We start from the raw sequence: 18,031 nt of genomic DNA, 5'->3' as shown, positions 1-18,031 counted from the left end.
CAAGATAAAATCCCGTACCGCGAAGTTTGAAAACAAAAAGTAAGAGTTAGCAAAAGAAAGTAGGGGAATGGTTTGTCTCGTTGAAAAGTTTATTTTTCATTTAAGTTTCAAGCGCTTGCACCCAGGGGTTTGGTGTTTGCACCAACAACAAAATATGAGAGAATTTCGGGCGCGTTCGCGCTCGACAAGAGCAATTTTTGTTTTTACGTAGTTCTCCTTGTTGCGTTGGTTTGGTTGTGCGGTTCCTTCGCAGAAAAATGTGGGAAAGCCAACAAAAGCAGCCGTAAATGCGCCGGCAAAAAATATTTTCTGTCTGAAGATTTAACTAGAGCTGCCGAACTCAAGTGGGCTCAACAGTTTGCCGTGTTCACCGGGACGAAATACGGACGAGCAACAACAGATGTTCGGTTCCTAGAGAAAACCATTCGCGAGGCGTCAGGAAACAGCGGATTCCTGCGAGACTTTTTGCAGTCCTGGATGCCATAGGAGCAACATGTCATGGGTACAAGTCAGGCGCAAGGTGGTGCTACAAATGCTGTACCAGAGTGGACGAAGAAACAAGGTTTACCTCGGATCCTGAATAGAAGCCGCCGGTGTTACGAACTACTGGCAGGTCAGTTAATTAGACATCGGTTAATTATAATTGACACGCAGGTTCGCACTGCCTTGGATTGCTGCAAGGATTTTCGGAATCTCCTTACCAGCAAATTAAATGAAATTAAGGAAAAGGAAAGCATACTCTTTCAAAGATTTTTGTTGCAACAATAAACAAGTTGTTTGTATCAAATTTTGTAAAATTTGGGGCAAAATAGACATGATACCAAAAAAATTCATTATAAATTTAATTATATTTCGTGTTAAATGATCCAAGTCTTACGCATGTATGGTTCTCCACTAAGATGGAAATAAACAGACCTCAGATGACAAACTTCAAAAGGTACCTATAAAATTATCTCGCACTACTGATGTTGGAGTGTTATTTGCATTAATGTACCTCCCATTTTTATTTTACTCTTCTTGACTACAGTACAGTACTGTCAGTTGCTTCACTAAAATTAATTGTTGGGGTGCAGGTAGCAAAAAGCCACCTCAGGCAGTTCAGTCTAAAATTGGTATATTGTGGAAAGAAAAAGGTAGCACAGAAGCTGGGAAATATTATTTTGAAAAATTAATTGCCAAACGAATTTAAAGAAAAATAATAATTTTAAAGACAGCAAAACAAGAACTTTCTGCCACTTGACAAACTTATTTTTCCTAAGACCAAATCCATAAAATTGCACCAATAATATCGTCTAAAAATTAATGTCATTTTCACATATACTTATTGAAATTCAGTAGTACTGCAATGTTGTCTCCACACCGAGGATTCAGTTAGAGGGGTGTCGTGAAAAATTTCACTAAAAATTTACCTACTCCATTTTTCATTAGTGGGGAGATATGCTTTTTGGACATCCATTTTCAGTATCTGGATACAAACAAACTCATCACTAATATGTTTATTTCTTTTTTTTTTTTTAATTTTTTATTTAGATCTTGCAATTTACCAATTTTAGGACTACACAAGAACTTAAAGCAGCAACACAGCAGTAGTGAAGGCCTCCAAAAAGTTCAGAACCATTTCCAATTGCTGTTCTAAAGACTTAAATTTCTAGAAGAGGCTTGTGGAATAGACCTACAGTACCCAAAAGAACAGCAAACGTCCATGGCAGAAATACAAACATCATTTGGGGTGGTAAAAATAAATTGCTATTGTGAATTTACAATGGATAAAACAGTTTGTAACAGGATGACAACAGAAATCCATGACTTAACTCAACTATCAGGTTAGTATCACTTACCTGAAATGTAAAGATACAAGACATACAAGATACAAGTATTTTGAAGGATAACTGTTTGACATCATGATAATCCATGGCACACTATAATAACACCATCTGACCAAAACTCATTCAAACAGATTATCATTATTTACATGTATTGCACATGGTCAATGACAATATCATAAATTTTATCATTCAGTTGAAGTCATAAGCACTGATGAGAAGGATTTAGAGGACTTCTCAATTATTATGGCAATGATTTGGAAGAGTTATCTGAGGAGTCTCTTGGCCAAGAAAAATATGCTGCATCAGAGTTGCCACAAACTATTCAAGTCTCATCCTTTCAATGATTTGGAAAACTGATAATTATTTTTGTTTGAATATTGACTAGTGACTTAGGTAACAATCAAAATAACATGTTGTTTAGGTGACCGGTAAGGGTAACAGACACCATTTCAAGATTATATTTCTGATACAGGTATTGCATTTGTGCAATCCAATAAGTAAGAGGATGTGTTAAGACCAACACATGACAGTGATTGACACAAGCAGAGAATTAAATATTTAAATTTAATAAATAAAATTATTTCAATAATTTATTTAAATTAGTAAAATAGATATTTACCTTTTCTATTAATTTCAGAAAATTCCTTTGACCAGCTGATCAGAAAATTTTAAATATCATTGCAACATCATTATGAAAGCAGTAATGCTGTGCCACTGTATGCTCCTGGACAGATGAAAGAGTTTGCTGGCAAAACTGCACCTGGTCTTTTCAATGTCATTTTGCAGTCTATTCTCTGGGAAGATCCAAGATTGAGTGAAGAACACCATGTATTAGAGGAAAAAAGAACTCTTGTTTTGTTGTGCACAATAGCATATTTCACGTACTTTGCCCTGTTTTATTCTTATTTGTATTTAAAATACAGGTCTCCTTGGAAGACCATAAGGCCACTCAGTTTAAAAAGTCTGTTTAATTAATTATTGCATGTTTCTTAACTAGAACAGCAGACACAGCTTTACCCCAATATAAATGTCAGTTCTATTATATAATGAAGTAAAATTACTAGGTGTTTTACCTTTCTTCACATTTAACCCCTTGAAAGGTAAGGACATAAAAGTAGTTCCAGTGAACTAACTTGCAACAATGCCATTCTTTTTATAGCTCTCAGAAAACAAATACACTTCAAAGAGAAGAGGGATTATTTATCCAGCAACGTGGGGCATTCTGAGATGTTATCAATTCTGGAAGAATTTGAGGTTTCAGCACAAGCCGAAGGGATGTGGATGGTCAAAAGAGCAGGCTCCTCAGGGAGCAGCCAATGTTTGTAAACTTTCAGATTTCAAATGTACTTCAAGTGAGTTTAAAGTATGGTAGTTTAAAATCTGAAAGCTATAACTTTAAAATACTGTGAATTAAAAACTTGTCCGGTTAGTTGACCAGTCTTTTTGTGTACATATGGATAGGCTAGCAAAACAGTGGCGCATAAAGGAAACATGTTATTGTAACATAGAAAATCATATAAGTCACTGAAATGATTTTAAATTTTAATAAATTTATTGTTTCAAATGAGTGAGTTACTACACAGTTCTGTAATGGTGTTCTGCCTCTTATTACTGGCAATGTACAACTTGAAGACTCCTTTGACCTATCCATCCTGAATGAAAATCCAATGGTACCTCAAAGTTCTCTGGCATTTTATTTCGAATGGCTCACCAAAGAAGGCAATCTTGCTGCTGTTGTAATCATGAAATTCTGAAAGTAAAATTGAAATTTATTTCTAAACCGAAAATTTGTATTTTCATGCAGGTGCTTGACTATTACATGTAGCTTGAGTTTTAAGTGAGCTTCTCATGATCAGCTCAACAAGTTGAAATCGTGAGATCACTTCCATTATGAAATTCGTAGTATTATAGGCTAAATAAAATCGATAAACAACGAATAGACTTACGAACCTTCTCTGTCACCATGAAAAAAATTTTCAACGGATATAATCTTGTAGCAGTCCAAGCAACAAATTGAAAAAAAAAAAAAAAAACAGGCATACATAAGAAGAACCTTAACTTTAGATATTTTTAAATTATTTGATCCCTCTTTTTAACCATTATTGTACACTAGTTTTAGTATTATGACGATTGCATTGTAAATTTCTGTTTTCCTTATCTAGACTTAGTAGTAGTAGGTCCACATCAGCTGTACAGTTGCATACTTTTAAAACCTACTTATCAAATAAATGTACGTAAGTACAACACGAACTGACAAAAGGCTTACTAATCAGTAATGACGGCCACTGCGGAGCATTTCTTAAAGGGTCCAACGAACATTTCCAGGACCAGTAATTGCAACAAGTTATTGTCTGCATACCTTTTTTGTATTTGTGGTCCTTTCTTCTTTCATCTGTGGCTGCTGATTCACAAGAACAAGCTTAAACACCGCGAGGTGAACAGCAAAATTAATCTGAACCACCGAACAACACGGGCAAACCGGAAATGCTGAACTTGACGCATGCGCATACGTTTTGCCGCGGTGTTCACTAAGGGTGATGGCTTCCGGGGGAAATTTTTTCCTACCGTTCAACTTTCTCATGCCCTGCAACTATCCGCGGATTAATTTTTTCCACACCAATTTTGAATTTAATCGCTCGCCCCTGGGTCTATATAAAGGAATGAAGGTACAAACATACTGGCCATACAGCCTATACAGCTGTACATGATAGCCTCCCAAACTGACCCTCTTTTGGTTCGTCACGCAATCTCTCCTCCCAAACGTTGGGGAGGAGATTGCGTGACGAGCCGACATCTGTTATTCATGCATTTTCGGAATTTTTCCAATTTTCTTGTACCGCTTTTCGGGCTAAAACCTCTGCATGAGTTTTCTTTCGCTATTTTATAAGACATTGTTCAATTTTTTTCTGTAGAAAGCTTAGCATGCAAGTTTGATGGTTACGACCCCGTTCCCCTTGAGAAATAAACGTGACGATCCAATAGCGTAACCTGGGTCTCCTGTTCCTTGTTGTTGTTTAAAAAAAAAACTGCTCTTGAAAGCACAGTACTGCAAGAATTCGGTAGGGTGTGGAATAAGTAGCTTGATTAGGAGCTATAGGTTTGTTTTGGTGAACGTAGTTTTAGAAATGGATACCTGGGGCTACTCCAAGTTGTACACTCTGTTGTTCGAGAAGTCTCGGTGAATGACTTGGGCACCTATTGAGGGGATCCCGGGGGGGGGTAGCACTGCCATACTGATGGGCTATATAGGTATGTGCCGTTAAGGGTATGGTTTTCAAGCAGTTTACTCTAGGATAGGGTATATAAATCAGAGCGTTTGGGTCTAGAATAGGGTATCATTTTTCACAAAACTGACTAGTTGGTTGAAGATTTTATCTAGACTAAAGAAAACCAGGAATTGCCACTCAAAAATATAAAAAAATCAAATCGGAAAGTTTAAATTTATGCAAATCAACCTCAACAGTGTCGATAGATGAGGGGATTTGAAAAGTTTACTCTAGAATAGGGTAGCAAAATTCAGCTGAACGAGCTCTGGTATAGGCTAAGGGTTCCAGGGTCCCAGCGGCACATCCCCACTCAGAAATTCCCAAAGTATCCCCCCCGGGGAGGGGATAAGCCGGAAGGCGCGCTCCTCTTTGAATTCTTTTTTGCATCAGTAGAGCGAACAGCAGCACAAATCAGAGAATTCCTTTGAGCCAACTCTTGACTAGTAAATTTAGTATTTAAGCAGAAATAGAAGAAAGGGAAAATGTTATAACTGGGGCACGGGTACCCCAGTAAAAATCCTCCGTTCAGGGGAGGGGGCACAGATAGGTGGAGCTAACAAGAATCAAATTGCCGTAATTTTTAAGCAGTAAAGCAGGGGACTCCCTGCAAGATAACATAAGAATTTCCAACTGTTAATTCTTTGATAGAATATTTATGATTGCAGCAAAACTGAAAAGTCCATAATATTCACTTTCTACTTAAACTATTAAGAGTCACTGACTGGAAATATCGAGAATGGCTGGCCAGGTTAAAAAAATCGTAAATCCTGAAACTTTGCCTAGAGAACGCTTTTAGGGAGCCACTTTCGAAAATATTATTCCGATTTTCTTAGAATTTAAAGTCTTCGCAAACGGCAAAAATTGCGTACTTTTACGGGCTTAAAACGCATCTTGGTATGTCCGATATGGAGCTAAAACAAGTATTGTGCAAAAGAGTGTTGTTTGTACTATAATAATATGGAAAAAAAATTTCTGGGCAATCAAGGTTCACACAGGTAAAATGCAAAAGTTCGCGACAGTCTCTGCTCAAATTTGCATAATGCGGTATGTTCAAAGAACTCTACTGTTGAGCACTATAGTCTGTTTTTGTTCCATTTGTGGGCCATGCTTTGTGGGAAATATACAAAAAGAGAGTTGATCCATGTGGTGGATTAGAGAAAGGTTTGGCCTGAAATGGATCCCCTAGGCCTTGTGAGGTTGGGAATGAGGCATAAGGGGACGAGTAGGTGCCACCTGACAGATTATCTGTGGAGTACTCAAACTCTGTTAGCAGGCGACGGTACTGGGAATATGCCGCGACACTTAGTCCAGCCTGAAAATAAATGCAGCCACGCAATTGGTACAAGACCACGGGATTCAAAGAATAATGCACTTGATTACCTGTTGGCTCAGGTTTTGTTGGCTTCCTACAGTTTTGATGGATTATAACAGCCCTTCTAACTCTTCAAAAATGTTCCAAGATGTTTTTCCTTCCTCTATTTACTGTTTACTTAAGTCTTTCACCATTCTGTGTAGAACATGAACAATTAAACATCAACAAATGGCCAAAATGAACGACTGAGTACCTAAAGAGAGACTGGGCACTAGTAAGTTAAATCACGTTTTTCTCAAAATCTACCCGTATGACGACCCCACCTCAAAACTTCAGGAATAAGAAATTGGCTCTGATTTACATGTAACATTCATGCAAAGTAAAATAAAAATCTGTAAGACAGATGTTGAGCTATTTTTGATTTCACATTTTCTTAGTTTGCGAAAAATCTGTCTTACAACTGTAGCAAAAAGGAAATCGAACTTTGATCTTGCTACCGGAACTTAGGAAGCACAAACTTATTAGCATTTAGTGACACAATAATATTCGACCAATCATTGACAGCACAATGTTTCAAAACTTCCTCTTCTATAAATGATATTTCCGCTGCAAACAGCTTCATTTACACGTACGTATGGACCAGACAGAAATGCGACTTTATTTCAACTATACTTTCAATCACCGTGCGGGTTGTTCCATATAAAACAAAGGAATGATCTAACCAAGTATTTACAATGGAAATAAACCTGAGAATTGTGTGCGGCTTTGGGACAGAACTTGTCGCTCCACCCATGTTGTTGTCCATCTTAGGGCCTGATTACATGGCGAATTTCAGCCCGGCTAGGGGGCTGAAATTTTGTTGCGATTACATAACGAATTTCAGCCCGGGCTGAAATATTAGCCTCGGCGCCAAATATGAAATTGTATGCGAAAAGTCTCCAGAGAATCAAAATGGCGCCGAGAACACGAATCGTGAAAATAGGCGCATCGCTTCTCTCGTAGTTTGACCTTTTGTTGGCGCTCAGTTTTTAACTTTTTGGGATAGTAACACCCTACAATGATGATGGAACTGAAACGAAACCTGTCTCTTAGCCAGAGAGACGTACTTGCGTAGAAAGAAAATATGTCCTCAAGCTTACCGAGTTCATGGCCTCCCTGACGGCCTCGTGCTGTTTAACCTTGTCTCGATGTTCTTATATTCCATCTAAGCTTTAAAATTAGAGAGATTCTCTATTTTATCGCCTTTATTCCACTGAGATCGCTTCTACTTCGTAGCGGGCGCCATCTTATTTCCTGCTTTTCAGCCCGGGCTGAAATTCCGTTTCGATTACATGGGATTTTTTCAGACTGTTTAGCCCGTTTGCCCGGGCTGAAAATCCTAGCCCAGTTTGAAAAACCGGGCTAGGATTTTCAGCCCGGGCTGAATTGCGGCCCGGGCTGAATCCTTCTCCATGTAATCGCCAATTTGATTTCATGAGAATTTGTTTCAGAAGCCGGGCTGAAATTTCAGCCCGGCTAACCAGGCTGAAATTCCAGCCCGGGCTGAAATTCGCCATGTAATCAGGCCCTTAGCTCGTCTCGTCCGCTCGTGATAGTGAAAGAAGGGGTGGCTACTAAGCAGAGTACATTACACATTTCGACGAAAAATAGGGGAGAGGCGGAAAGGGAAGATGTATCTTCCTGTTTGGGTTGCTACATCTATTTGAAATAAGTTTCTAAGAACAGCTTTTACACTGTAATAAGCTGAGATTCAACAAGCTTTTTGCTCAACTCAGAAGTTTCTGAAGTTGGTTGAGGCGATCACACGGAGCGACGAGCCAACAGTTCAGAACAAGTGGAAGTCCCTTGGGACGGATAAGTTCTGGGTGATCGTTCAGAAATCCACAGTATAAAATTATTTCGAAAAACACAATAGGTAGGTGGCTATATAAGTTTATGTTTGCCCAGCGAGTTTCTACTTGATCTGGTCTGTAGTGCTTTTTTAAAATCCTGTTATGGTAATGATTTCTTGCTCTCAACCATTGTCAACGTAAGTTGTAAATATAATAGTGATCTGTTTGACAATACGCTATCGATGAATCAGAGCGTGTTTTCTCGCCACAGAAGGGAGTTTACGAAACCACGACGGCAACGGTAACGGGAACGTCACTGAACAAAAGAATTAATGAGCAGTACAATGGCTGTGCACGTGCGGTGTAATTCTTGGTACATTTCTTTGCCGTCCTCAGCAAAACAACAACGTGAAATGACGAAATTTTGCGTTGTCTGGAGAACGTGAACTACGACGGCTAATTTTTTTAAATTTCTGTTTCAAATTTATCGCTGTGTTCCGGATTTAGTTCTGCGATAGTTTTGACAGTGATAAACAAAGTAAATGACTTAAGAGTATCGCGAGATTCGTAGGTAAAATATAAATTCATTTTTTAATCGACGTTGTCCTCGGCGTCGGCATCGCGGTTTCGTAAACTCCCTAGTATTTCTGTCAGGCGAACAGCAGCGTTTTTTTTAAACGGTTGTTGTGATATTGTCAAGTGACAACAGTATTAAACGGAGGATGTCAATAAATAAACCGTACAAGCACTGAAAATTAGATAACTTTGAAGTTGATTAGCCTACGATTACAGCGGCGGCGGAGGGCTCTTACGTGGCCGATAGTAACCTTTCAGTTTTTAGTTTTAAGGACGGTGCCTACTAAATACAAAGGTTTTTGCGCCAGGTTAGGACCACGCGGAAAACGTAGATCTTTGCAAGGGCTACTGGAATCCCCGAAGAAAAATTGGGGTAGCCATGCATTTTTCGAGATAATTAGCCTCAAATCTCAACAAAAATGCTGACATCAGCATTTTTCTGAAAAAAGAAGGAAAGGATATTTCTTCACAGATTTCCTTAGAATTCGCCTTTACAGACAGAAAAGCAAACACATTTATAAAGATCTTAAAACTACATGGTAAATGGTAACATAAAGACCATTTTTAGTATGTTTTTAATAACAAAATTGTTGCAATGGCGCTTTTAAGATTTCTGACAGCCTTCCTCTGGTTCAGCTAAAATACAGTCTAAATACCTTTTGCTCACAACCAGAAACTAATGACGTGTTGAATAGGCTTGTCACTTCCATTTCACAACATAAAATGTAGGGGTAGCCAAGTGTTTTTTTAAAGTTATTGATCTTTTTTGAAAACTTTTACATTGCCCGTTACATATTTTCCTGTCACCTCCCCAGTAAGTAAAACATTTGCATATCTCGAACTTGTTTTGCACGCGCACTAGGCCATCTGCAGGTACATGTTTGCAGTTGGATTTCAGTGCAATTTTCGACAGATAACAGCTAGTCTTTCAGCTGGAAGACGTTAACAGTTAGTGGTTAGCGATATGCTGCTATTCTGGTGTTGCTGGTTTAAGTACAGGTTCATTAAACTTGATTTGGTCAGTGGGAAAATTTTGCTTTCATTTCAGTCGTGTACTTGGTAGTGTAGTTAATTGCGTCAGTGACAACCCCAGTGTGCGTGTGGCGCTTAAACCTGCCTTGCGTGATGTGCAGAACGTGTGCACACTAACAAAAGTAGGCACCGTCCTTAAAACTGAAAATTAGTTTTTCCCTCGCTTTTGTTTCACTTATTGAAAAATCTGGTTGGAACACACCACCCTAAAGATGGTATGGTATTTTGGGGAAGAGGGGATATGTATTAGCCTGGGATGTTTTTCTCAAAAGTGCCCCGGCATTTATTCACTGATTCAGAAGGACTCCAAGAAAACCTTACAGAGGGAGAGGGGTAGGGGAGTGGGGTGGTGTGGGAAAAAATGCTTTGGAAGGGTTTAGTTTTTGAGTTGGTTGAGAAGTCACATTTCACTGGTTGTCAATTGAGCCCTTATTCTTGTGTTATGTCACACCATTCCTCTTTCTAGAAATTAGGTGTGTGTTTTGTCCTTTCACCATTCACTGAAAAAGTGGCACCTCTAGAAAATGCTTACCTTGTCATTGAGTTTTAATTTATGACATTTTTCAAAGATTTATGGCTACTTTACAGATTCTTTTTTAGTCAACATGTATTAAACTTTCCCAGAACTCAGAAAACTAGTTTTGCCAGGGGTGAAACAATATAATTTGCCTTTTGCAGATGCCATAAAATGGATCAAGTTGATAGAAAAGCAAGCACAAAAGAGTTTGAGGAAGAAGGAATAGTTAACCAAGAGTGTGTCACTGTAGAATCGACAGATGGTATGGAATATTTTGCTAAGTTTCCCAATCACTGCAGTGTGTTTCCAAGCTCTTGTCACAGCTTAACAGAGAGAAGTAGAGAGAAGTACTTGGCTGAAGGTCTAGTTTTTGGCCCACAGACAATCAATTTAAGTGATAAATTGAATTCACTGAATCCTTGGCTACAAAAATTGATGAAGTTCATTATTTTGAGACTAAATGGCAATAATATCCATGGATCAACATTTGAATTAAAAAGAAAAACATTAGCTGTTTTTGAACAATTTATTGGTGATTTCTACCAACTTCTGTGCTTGAAAATGATTATCTCTAGTTGTTTATACAGTGCAACTACACACACACATAATCTATGTTTGTTGTAGGTTTAGCCAACAGGGACAAGGCAACAGTGTCCAGTCCACCAAAAATCATATTCTGTGTAAGAGAACCTGCACCAAACCACAGTGCACTTCTTAAAGGAATTCCAAATGAGCCTATATCTCAACCATTGGACAATCAAGTTCTGTTTGGGCGTGGTCATGGAGTGGGGGTGTTTTTGAATGATGAGGAAGCTTCGCGAGAACACATGAAACTCTTCTTGCAAACAAACCCTGCTACTTATGAAAATGTGTTTGTTGTTAAGACTGTGAGCAGTACCAAGCCAGTTTATATCAATGGAAGTCCCTTATACAAGCAGGCTGGGGAGACAGTCCTGAACACCAATGATAGACTTAAAATAGGACAGCTGGAGTTCATTGTCACTGTCGAACCAGGTAATTCAGTGGATTATTTCCAACTTGAATTCACCAGGAGTGGGGTTAATCTTCAACAGCCTAACATGCAAGAAGCAGTAAATACTCCACAGTTAAGGGGAGGTGTTAACCCAGGGCAAGTATTCATGGCAAACCAGGTTGGTGCTGTTATTCTGCCCAACAATGGAGTGCCTGCAAATCCAGCTGTTAACATGAACATTTCAGCCAATGGAGGGGTTTCATATTATGGAATGCCCATGGCACCCACCTACCAGCCCATGCCTGTTGGAATGGGTCACCCCACCTACCACCCCATGTCTGCTGGAATGGGTTACTCCACCTACCAGCCCATGCCTGCTGGAATCGGTCATCCCACTTGCCAGCCCACACCTGCTGGAATGGGTTACCCCACCTACCAGCCCATGCCTGCTGGAATGGGTCACCCCACCTACCAGCCCACACCTGCTGCAATGGGTCAATCCTTTTTTCGACCACAGCCAACACATCCAAGATTTCATAGCAGTCCTTGTTCTGAGCCTCAGCAAGAGTCGTTGCCATCAGGAATCTATGGTCCCGCGTTACACGAGAATGGACATGCATCAGCACAAGATAGAAGGGAAATGTTTCTTGCCAAGCAGCCATCTGAGCAAAGTGAAGTTCCTACCGAAACTGGACTAGAAGAGGACTCTCACATTTCAATACAGGAGACTGGCAAGCCAAAAACTCTTTAAAAATGTAATAAAATATTATAATGACATGCCATTTCTCTTGCCATGTACCTGTTAACAAAGTGAACATTTTGAGGTGTAGTAGTCCAGGTGAAGTAGGCCTTTAACCAGAAGAAAACAGGTACACTCTACAATATGATGCACGAGGAAACATGCCAGCAAAAGCAGTCAATGCTGATCACATACTTAAGGATGGTGCCTCCTCGCCTCCTCATTAAATACAGGCATTTTTCCACATAGTTTATGCCTGGCCCAAAAAGCCTGGAGATGCTAAAAACAGCAAAACATAGGATAAGAGTGCTTCAAGCCCACATGGTGGGCACTAGAAAGGGGAAGGAAAGGGAGAATTGGGCATGGAGGGCTGCATGCTCTTTCCCCTTGCTTTGTGCACTCACGCTTGATTTCCCCCTTTCCCTTCCCTTCTCTAGTGCCTGCCATGCAGGCTAGAATGCTTGGTGCTACACTTGTGACTTGACTAACTGTCAGCCCCGGCATCTCAAGGTTGATAATGTTGGCATAATTTTAACCATTGATTTTGAAGTATAAATTAAACAAATTCATATTTTGGTCCTGCAATGAGGAATTCAAAAGATGCTACATAGTTTCTGCAGTTCATACAGTTTCAATAACTGTTTATCCTGTGCATCCAAGATTTACTGTAAAATGCTCAAATCTCTTTATATCTTCCTGTGTTACTGTGCTCGTGTTACGTGACAAAACATTAAGGAAATCCTCAAGTGTCACTGGGCGGGGTTGAATCTGCAGAACAAAAAGAAAGTAGAACATTGTCAACAAGAATCAGCGAAACAGCATAGGATATATACCATAATCACTAAGCAAGTCAATGGTTTTACCATTTACTAGATCAAGAAATTGACACATGTACAGTGGCTATTAGTATGCCACAAGTTTGAAAGAAGTGGCATCTGAGTTTGTTTAATATTTGTTGAGGACAGCTTCAGTGCTCACAAAGTTGTAGCTAAATTGCTTTATCTACAAACATTAAAAGTGATAAAAGCTTAAGATAAAAGTGAATGACATTTCAACCAACCATCAGCCATTTTCAAGTTCAAGTCCTTGGTTTAATATATAGGCCCTTTGCAGGATCCGGTCACATGGTACGGAATTAATTATGCAGGGACGCAAGTTACACAGTGGGACTTTCAAAACAAAGGAAAGTCAGGCTGGACTGGTACGAGTTCCTTTGTTTTGGAAGTCCTACTGTGTAACTTGCATCCCAACATAATTCACTTTTATCATTAGCTTTTATAACAAAGTACATTTAAAAAAATGACTTATTCCATAAATCAAATGTTAAAAGGTAGCTTGCTTATGTTTCAACTGGTCATAAGCATTCAGTCCAGTTGAATACAAGTAGTAATGTATGGATTAGTTAAGTTAAGGTACATGCAGCCAAAAGCAAACCAAATTTATCATAAACATACCAAGTTTTTGAGAAGGACTTTTCAGTCTAGGGCCTGGCTAGAGTGAATGAGAGCCAGCACAGCTGCAGCACTGGAACTTCCATTAATTATAATCTAATTAAATTTTAGCTATTTCAAATTCTCTTTCTGTCATCGATGCAATTGTGATTATCATTATCATTATTATTATTGTGAAATCTAACAATTGGGAAGATCAGATACATTTACCTTTTCAGAATGGAGATCTTTCAAAGATGAGTGAATGCAATTCTTTTCAGTTTCTGGGCATGGGACATAGAACAGGTCTGTCAAAGTGTGATTGGAAAAGAAAAGATAACAATGAAAGATTGGCAGTAAATAACCTCTGTCTAGTGTGTATTTAACAGGTAAACAAATGAACAGTTAAACATACTTATGGTGTGGCTTCCCAGTGGGTTAAATTATATATATATAATTACAAGTCAAAATAAAAATTTCATTCATCAAGTGTTGTAATCGGTTGACAGTAACAATCATAAAACAAGATGCCTAAAGGCGATTCTGTGGGATGCGTCGGCTTGTGAGCGTAACATTAGAATGAATTGTGCTGCAGTTACAGTAAACTGCCATGAGTAGTCAGTTAGATCAGTCATATAGAAATCACTGTAGGAAGTACTGAAGAAACTGTGACTGTGTTTGTACACAATATACTTGTCTCCTTTACAATTGTAATGTCACAAGGTACAAATTGATTGGTTAGTCTGTTGGATAAGAAAAATCGCACAAAACTGTATTTAAGGTAAATATGTCACTAAAGACAACATGATCAGACATAGTAGCAAATGAGTTGCAATATTGTCTTAAATAGTTATGCACCTATCAATGTTAAGCCGCTGGGGGGGAGGCCGGGCATAGGGGGGGGGGGGGTTTGACGTAACAAGTCTGCCCGTGGCTGGGACTTCTGATCATTTGCCGAGTCCCGGGGTCGGAACTTTTGACTTCAACCGTTAGTAGACTGGGTCCTATCGACGCCATCTTGGATATCCGCAAAATTGACCATCTTGGATGACCAAGAATGACTGAAAACAAACTGTGCAGAATTGGAAGAAAACAATGTTCCAGATCGCTGGCTGTGTATGAGATGCTCAGAAGTTTGGTGTTGAACTGAACATTGTTGTAGACATTCCGTAAACAAGGCCTTTGTTACAGATCTTAGTTTTTCCTTAGTTAAAGGTTAACTCCATTGCTAAACAACATTGATTTGTATTTTGAAAGTTGTGCATGGAAACAAATTTCCGAATCCTACATAACAAAAGACTGTTTTTAATTTAAGCTCAAATGAATTGAAATTATGAAACATTTTACAGGATAGTGTTCTGTATTCACCTTCATACATTCATTGAATTTGCAATGCATGTTGTTTCTAAGCATGGTTATCATTTTAGTACTGAAATGAAATTGAATTATTGAACTTCATCTTTACGAGCCTACCATGTGCAGTGTATTATTATGAATTAGTGAATACATCTAAGATCTTGAGTCCTCTTATGGGGCTTTTTTCATATTTCTCTACTACAGATAGAGGTTAACATTTTCCATCGTTTCTGTTTAAAATGTAAGTAATTAAAATGTCACAATGGTGTACGTAGGACATTAGTCATGGTAAGAATTTCCATGTCTACACTAGTCTTGTTTAGTCGTATGCGTTTAGGCAGTTGTCATAATTTTAATATAAATTAGGTGACATTTCTATATTATACAGACGCATTTTGAAGTTGTTGCTTTGTAGCCTTTTATTTACAACTTTTTGATGTTTAATTCTTTTTTGACAGACCTATGCCTTTTTCTAGATAGAGGTGGAGAATTTGCATTCTTTTGACTAACACTCTCTGGGATGGGGCATTTGCACTCTTTTGATCAAGGTTAATTTCCCTGGAGTCGGGTATTTGAACTGAAAAGATGATCAGAGTTCAAATCCCCCGCCTCTGCCTGGCCTCCCCCCCCAGCGGCATAACATTGATAGGTGCATTAAGTTAAAGAAAACAGTCTACTGGACATCAAAAGTTTCCTGGGTGAGTTAAGCAATAATTTATGAAATGCTGTTGTGGCTGTTCACTGCTAGCGGTGACATTATTTGACTCTTTGGTATGAACTGGTATAGCAAAAATATGGTCGATCAAGAATCGAGCTAGCAAGTGGTCCGTGTAAAATTACGGTAATTTTACTCCTGTCAAACTCAGGTCATCTTCTATGCGCTTCCAAACATAGCTCACGCAGTGACATTTCAATCATAAATAAAGGTTATTGATTAATTGATTGATTGACTGATTGATTGATTGATTGATTGATTGTCATTTTTGTCGATTTGCGTCGACGATGAAAAAGGAAATCATATTTCCCCGGAGGAAAGGTACTTACCTCACTGGGAGATGTAGTTCTTCAAACTCCCTCCGAGACTGATACGAGCAACACTTCTGCAGAGTGCGGCCGCGCGCAGTCTGGGTACCACAATTTTAAAAAGTTCAAGGCGTTCCTTGCTTCCTCTGAGAGAGTAGTGCGAAGGTCCCGAATGACAGTAACAGGGAGGGGAGGAACAGAAAACCGACACTGGTAGGGGAACAGTATTGCTCATATCAGTCTCCGAGTGAGTTTGAAGAACTACATCTCCATGTCAGGTAAGTACCTTCCCTCCGGGGAAATATAATTTCTTCTTCACCCCCTCTACGACTGATACTCACAATACTTGTGCAGACTTTAAGGGTCACTGACATGAGAACCATAATCCTCAACATAAACCAGGCTTAATAGTAACCAAAGGGACACCTGCTCGTGCAGCTGCAGAGGTAGAGGCACTCCTAGTGGAGTGGCAAGCAATCTCTGCTAGCTGCATAGTTTTTCTCAGCCATTTGGACAAAGTCTGACTTGAGATGAGTTTAAACGGTCTGACAAATGAAATCAGGAGGCGAGAAGATTGCCGCCTGGTCTCCGTCCTGGATCGATACTCCTGTAAGTTTTTAACTATGCAAAACTTAGGACTGTCTGGGAAGGCAGGCTGATAAATTTTCCTAGCCGGGTGACCAGGTCTTGACACCTTTGAGTATTTAGCCAAAGAGAATTCCCTGGAATTGCTCTTGATGGAGACAAAGTCCAGATCCAGTTTAATCAATTCATTTGCACAAGCAGAAGAAGTCAAGGCCAGTAATGCTGCTAATTTCAGGGATAGCATTTTTAGTGTAAGGCCAGCAGGTGGATCCAGGGTTGCGAGAAACTCGAGCAAGCGCTTAACATCCCAGGTTGAGCTCAATCTAGGAGTTGGTGACTTCATGCGAAAAATTCTCCTCATAAAACGAGACACCACTGGAAGGTCTCCAAGCTTAGTCTGACCCACAGGCAGGTATCCCTGTGAAATAGCAGACTTATACACTGCCAGAGTTCTATATTCTAGGGACTGATTTGTCACTGTCTCTGTCAAACAGGTCAATACATCTGTGACTGGTGCTGAGTGGGGGCACAAGCCCCTGGAAGAACACCAATTGGACCATGCCCGCCAAGGACCCTGGTAACGCTTCTTGGTTGACTGGGACCATGACGCTAGGAGGACATTAGTTACCTCTTCAGGGAAACCTGCCGCCTGGTAGGCTGACCCGATATCGGCCATACAGTCAGACTGAGAGACTGCCACAGCGGGTGAACTGCCTCTTGGTCGAAAGGCAGAGACAGCAGTGACTTCCCCTTGGGAAGTGGGTACGGTGTACCTGTCAGCATCAGCTGAATCTGAACATACCATGGTTGACCTGGCCAGTCTGGGGCTACTAGTAGGGCGGTTGCTTTGTCACTTCTCACTTTCTCAAGAATTCGAGGTAGTGGCACCACTGGTGGGTGGATGAAACTCTTCCACTGGCTCCAGTCCTGTTGAAAGGCAGCCACCGCTGAAGCACTGGGGTTGGGAAGTCGCGACAAATAAAGAGGCAGCTTATGGTTCAAACGCGACGTGAACAGGTCTACCTCCGGAACATAGAAGTGATGTGCTATGTCCCGAAAGACATCCTTCCAAAGCATCCACTCTGTGCGCATGTTGAATTCCCTCGAAGCTGCGTCTGCTTTGCAGTTTCTGCTTTCCAAATTTCCGGAATTTTTGGTTTAGTGGGTTTCTTAGTTGCCTCCTTCCCAGGCTGCTCGCGGCTACGCCACTCGTTTTCGAGCGCTTTTGTGAGCGCGCTAAAATTCCTTATCACAATCATGCCGAGGACATTGAGAAAACATATTACGTTCGTAAATTTTTTTGTTTACATGAAGGACGAAATTCGCTCAATTTTTTCAAACTTGAAGCCAATATCTGTGACCAGGGGCCCGTTTCTCGAAAGCCCGGAAACATTTCGGGCCCGGAAAGCCGTAGCAAAATCTCGAACCTTACGATTACAGAACTGTTTTATTCACGCATTCTTAATATGAACAGAGGTTCCCTTCATACAAGAAGTTTCAGGCGTATGCACTTCTCCGTTTGTAGATACAGATGAACTAAAAATGGCTTTACGGGCCCGAAGAG

At 39.8% G+C, this 18,031-nt stretch overlaps 2 protein-coding genes across 2 annotated transcripts; one reads left to right on the top strand and one right to left on the bottom strand.

Moving 5' to 3' along the window:
• Nucleotides 1-8,040: 8,040 nt before the first annotated feature.
• LOC145500913 (uncharacterized) lies at nt 8,041-14,918 on the top strand. The gene is made up of 3 exons (XM_081480464.1): nt 8,041-8,319; nt 10,523-10,623; nt 10,986-14,918. Exons 2-3 carry the CDS (start codon nt 10,533-10,535, stop codon nt 12,083-12,085), a joined length of 1,191 nt encoding a protein of 396 aa, XP_081336590.1. The 5' UTR covers nt 8,041-8,319; nt 10,523-10,532; the 3' UTR covers nt 12,086-14,918.
• Nucleotides 12,830-17,962, bottom strand: LOC145500916 (uncharacterized). The gene is made up of 3 exons (XM_081480468.1): nt 15,904-17,962; nt 13,735-13,811; nt 12,830-12,841 (listed from the first exon to the last, which is right to left on the bottom strand). The coding sequence occupies exon 1, from the start codon at nt 17,270-17,272 to the stop codon at nt 16,271-16,273; it is 1,002 nt and encodes a 333-aa protein (XP_081336594.1). The 5' UTR covers nt 17,273-17,962; the 3' UTR covers nt 12,830-12,841; nt 13,735-13,811; nt 15,904-16,270.
• Between the last annotated feature and the right edge of the window lie 69 nt (nt 17,963-18,031).

This window comes from Orbicella franksi, chromosome 10 (genome assembly GCF_964199315.1).
Source record: "Orbicella franksi chromosome 10, jaOrbFran1.1, whole genome shotgun sequence".
Classification (NCBI taxonomy): domain Eukaryota; kingdom Metazoa; phylum Cnidaria; class Anthozoa; order Scleractinia; family Merulinidae; genus Orbicella; species Orbicella franksi.
The sequence above is the reverse complement of the archived record's forward strand: the minus strand, read 5'-3'. Positions and strand labels throughout refer to the sequence as shown.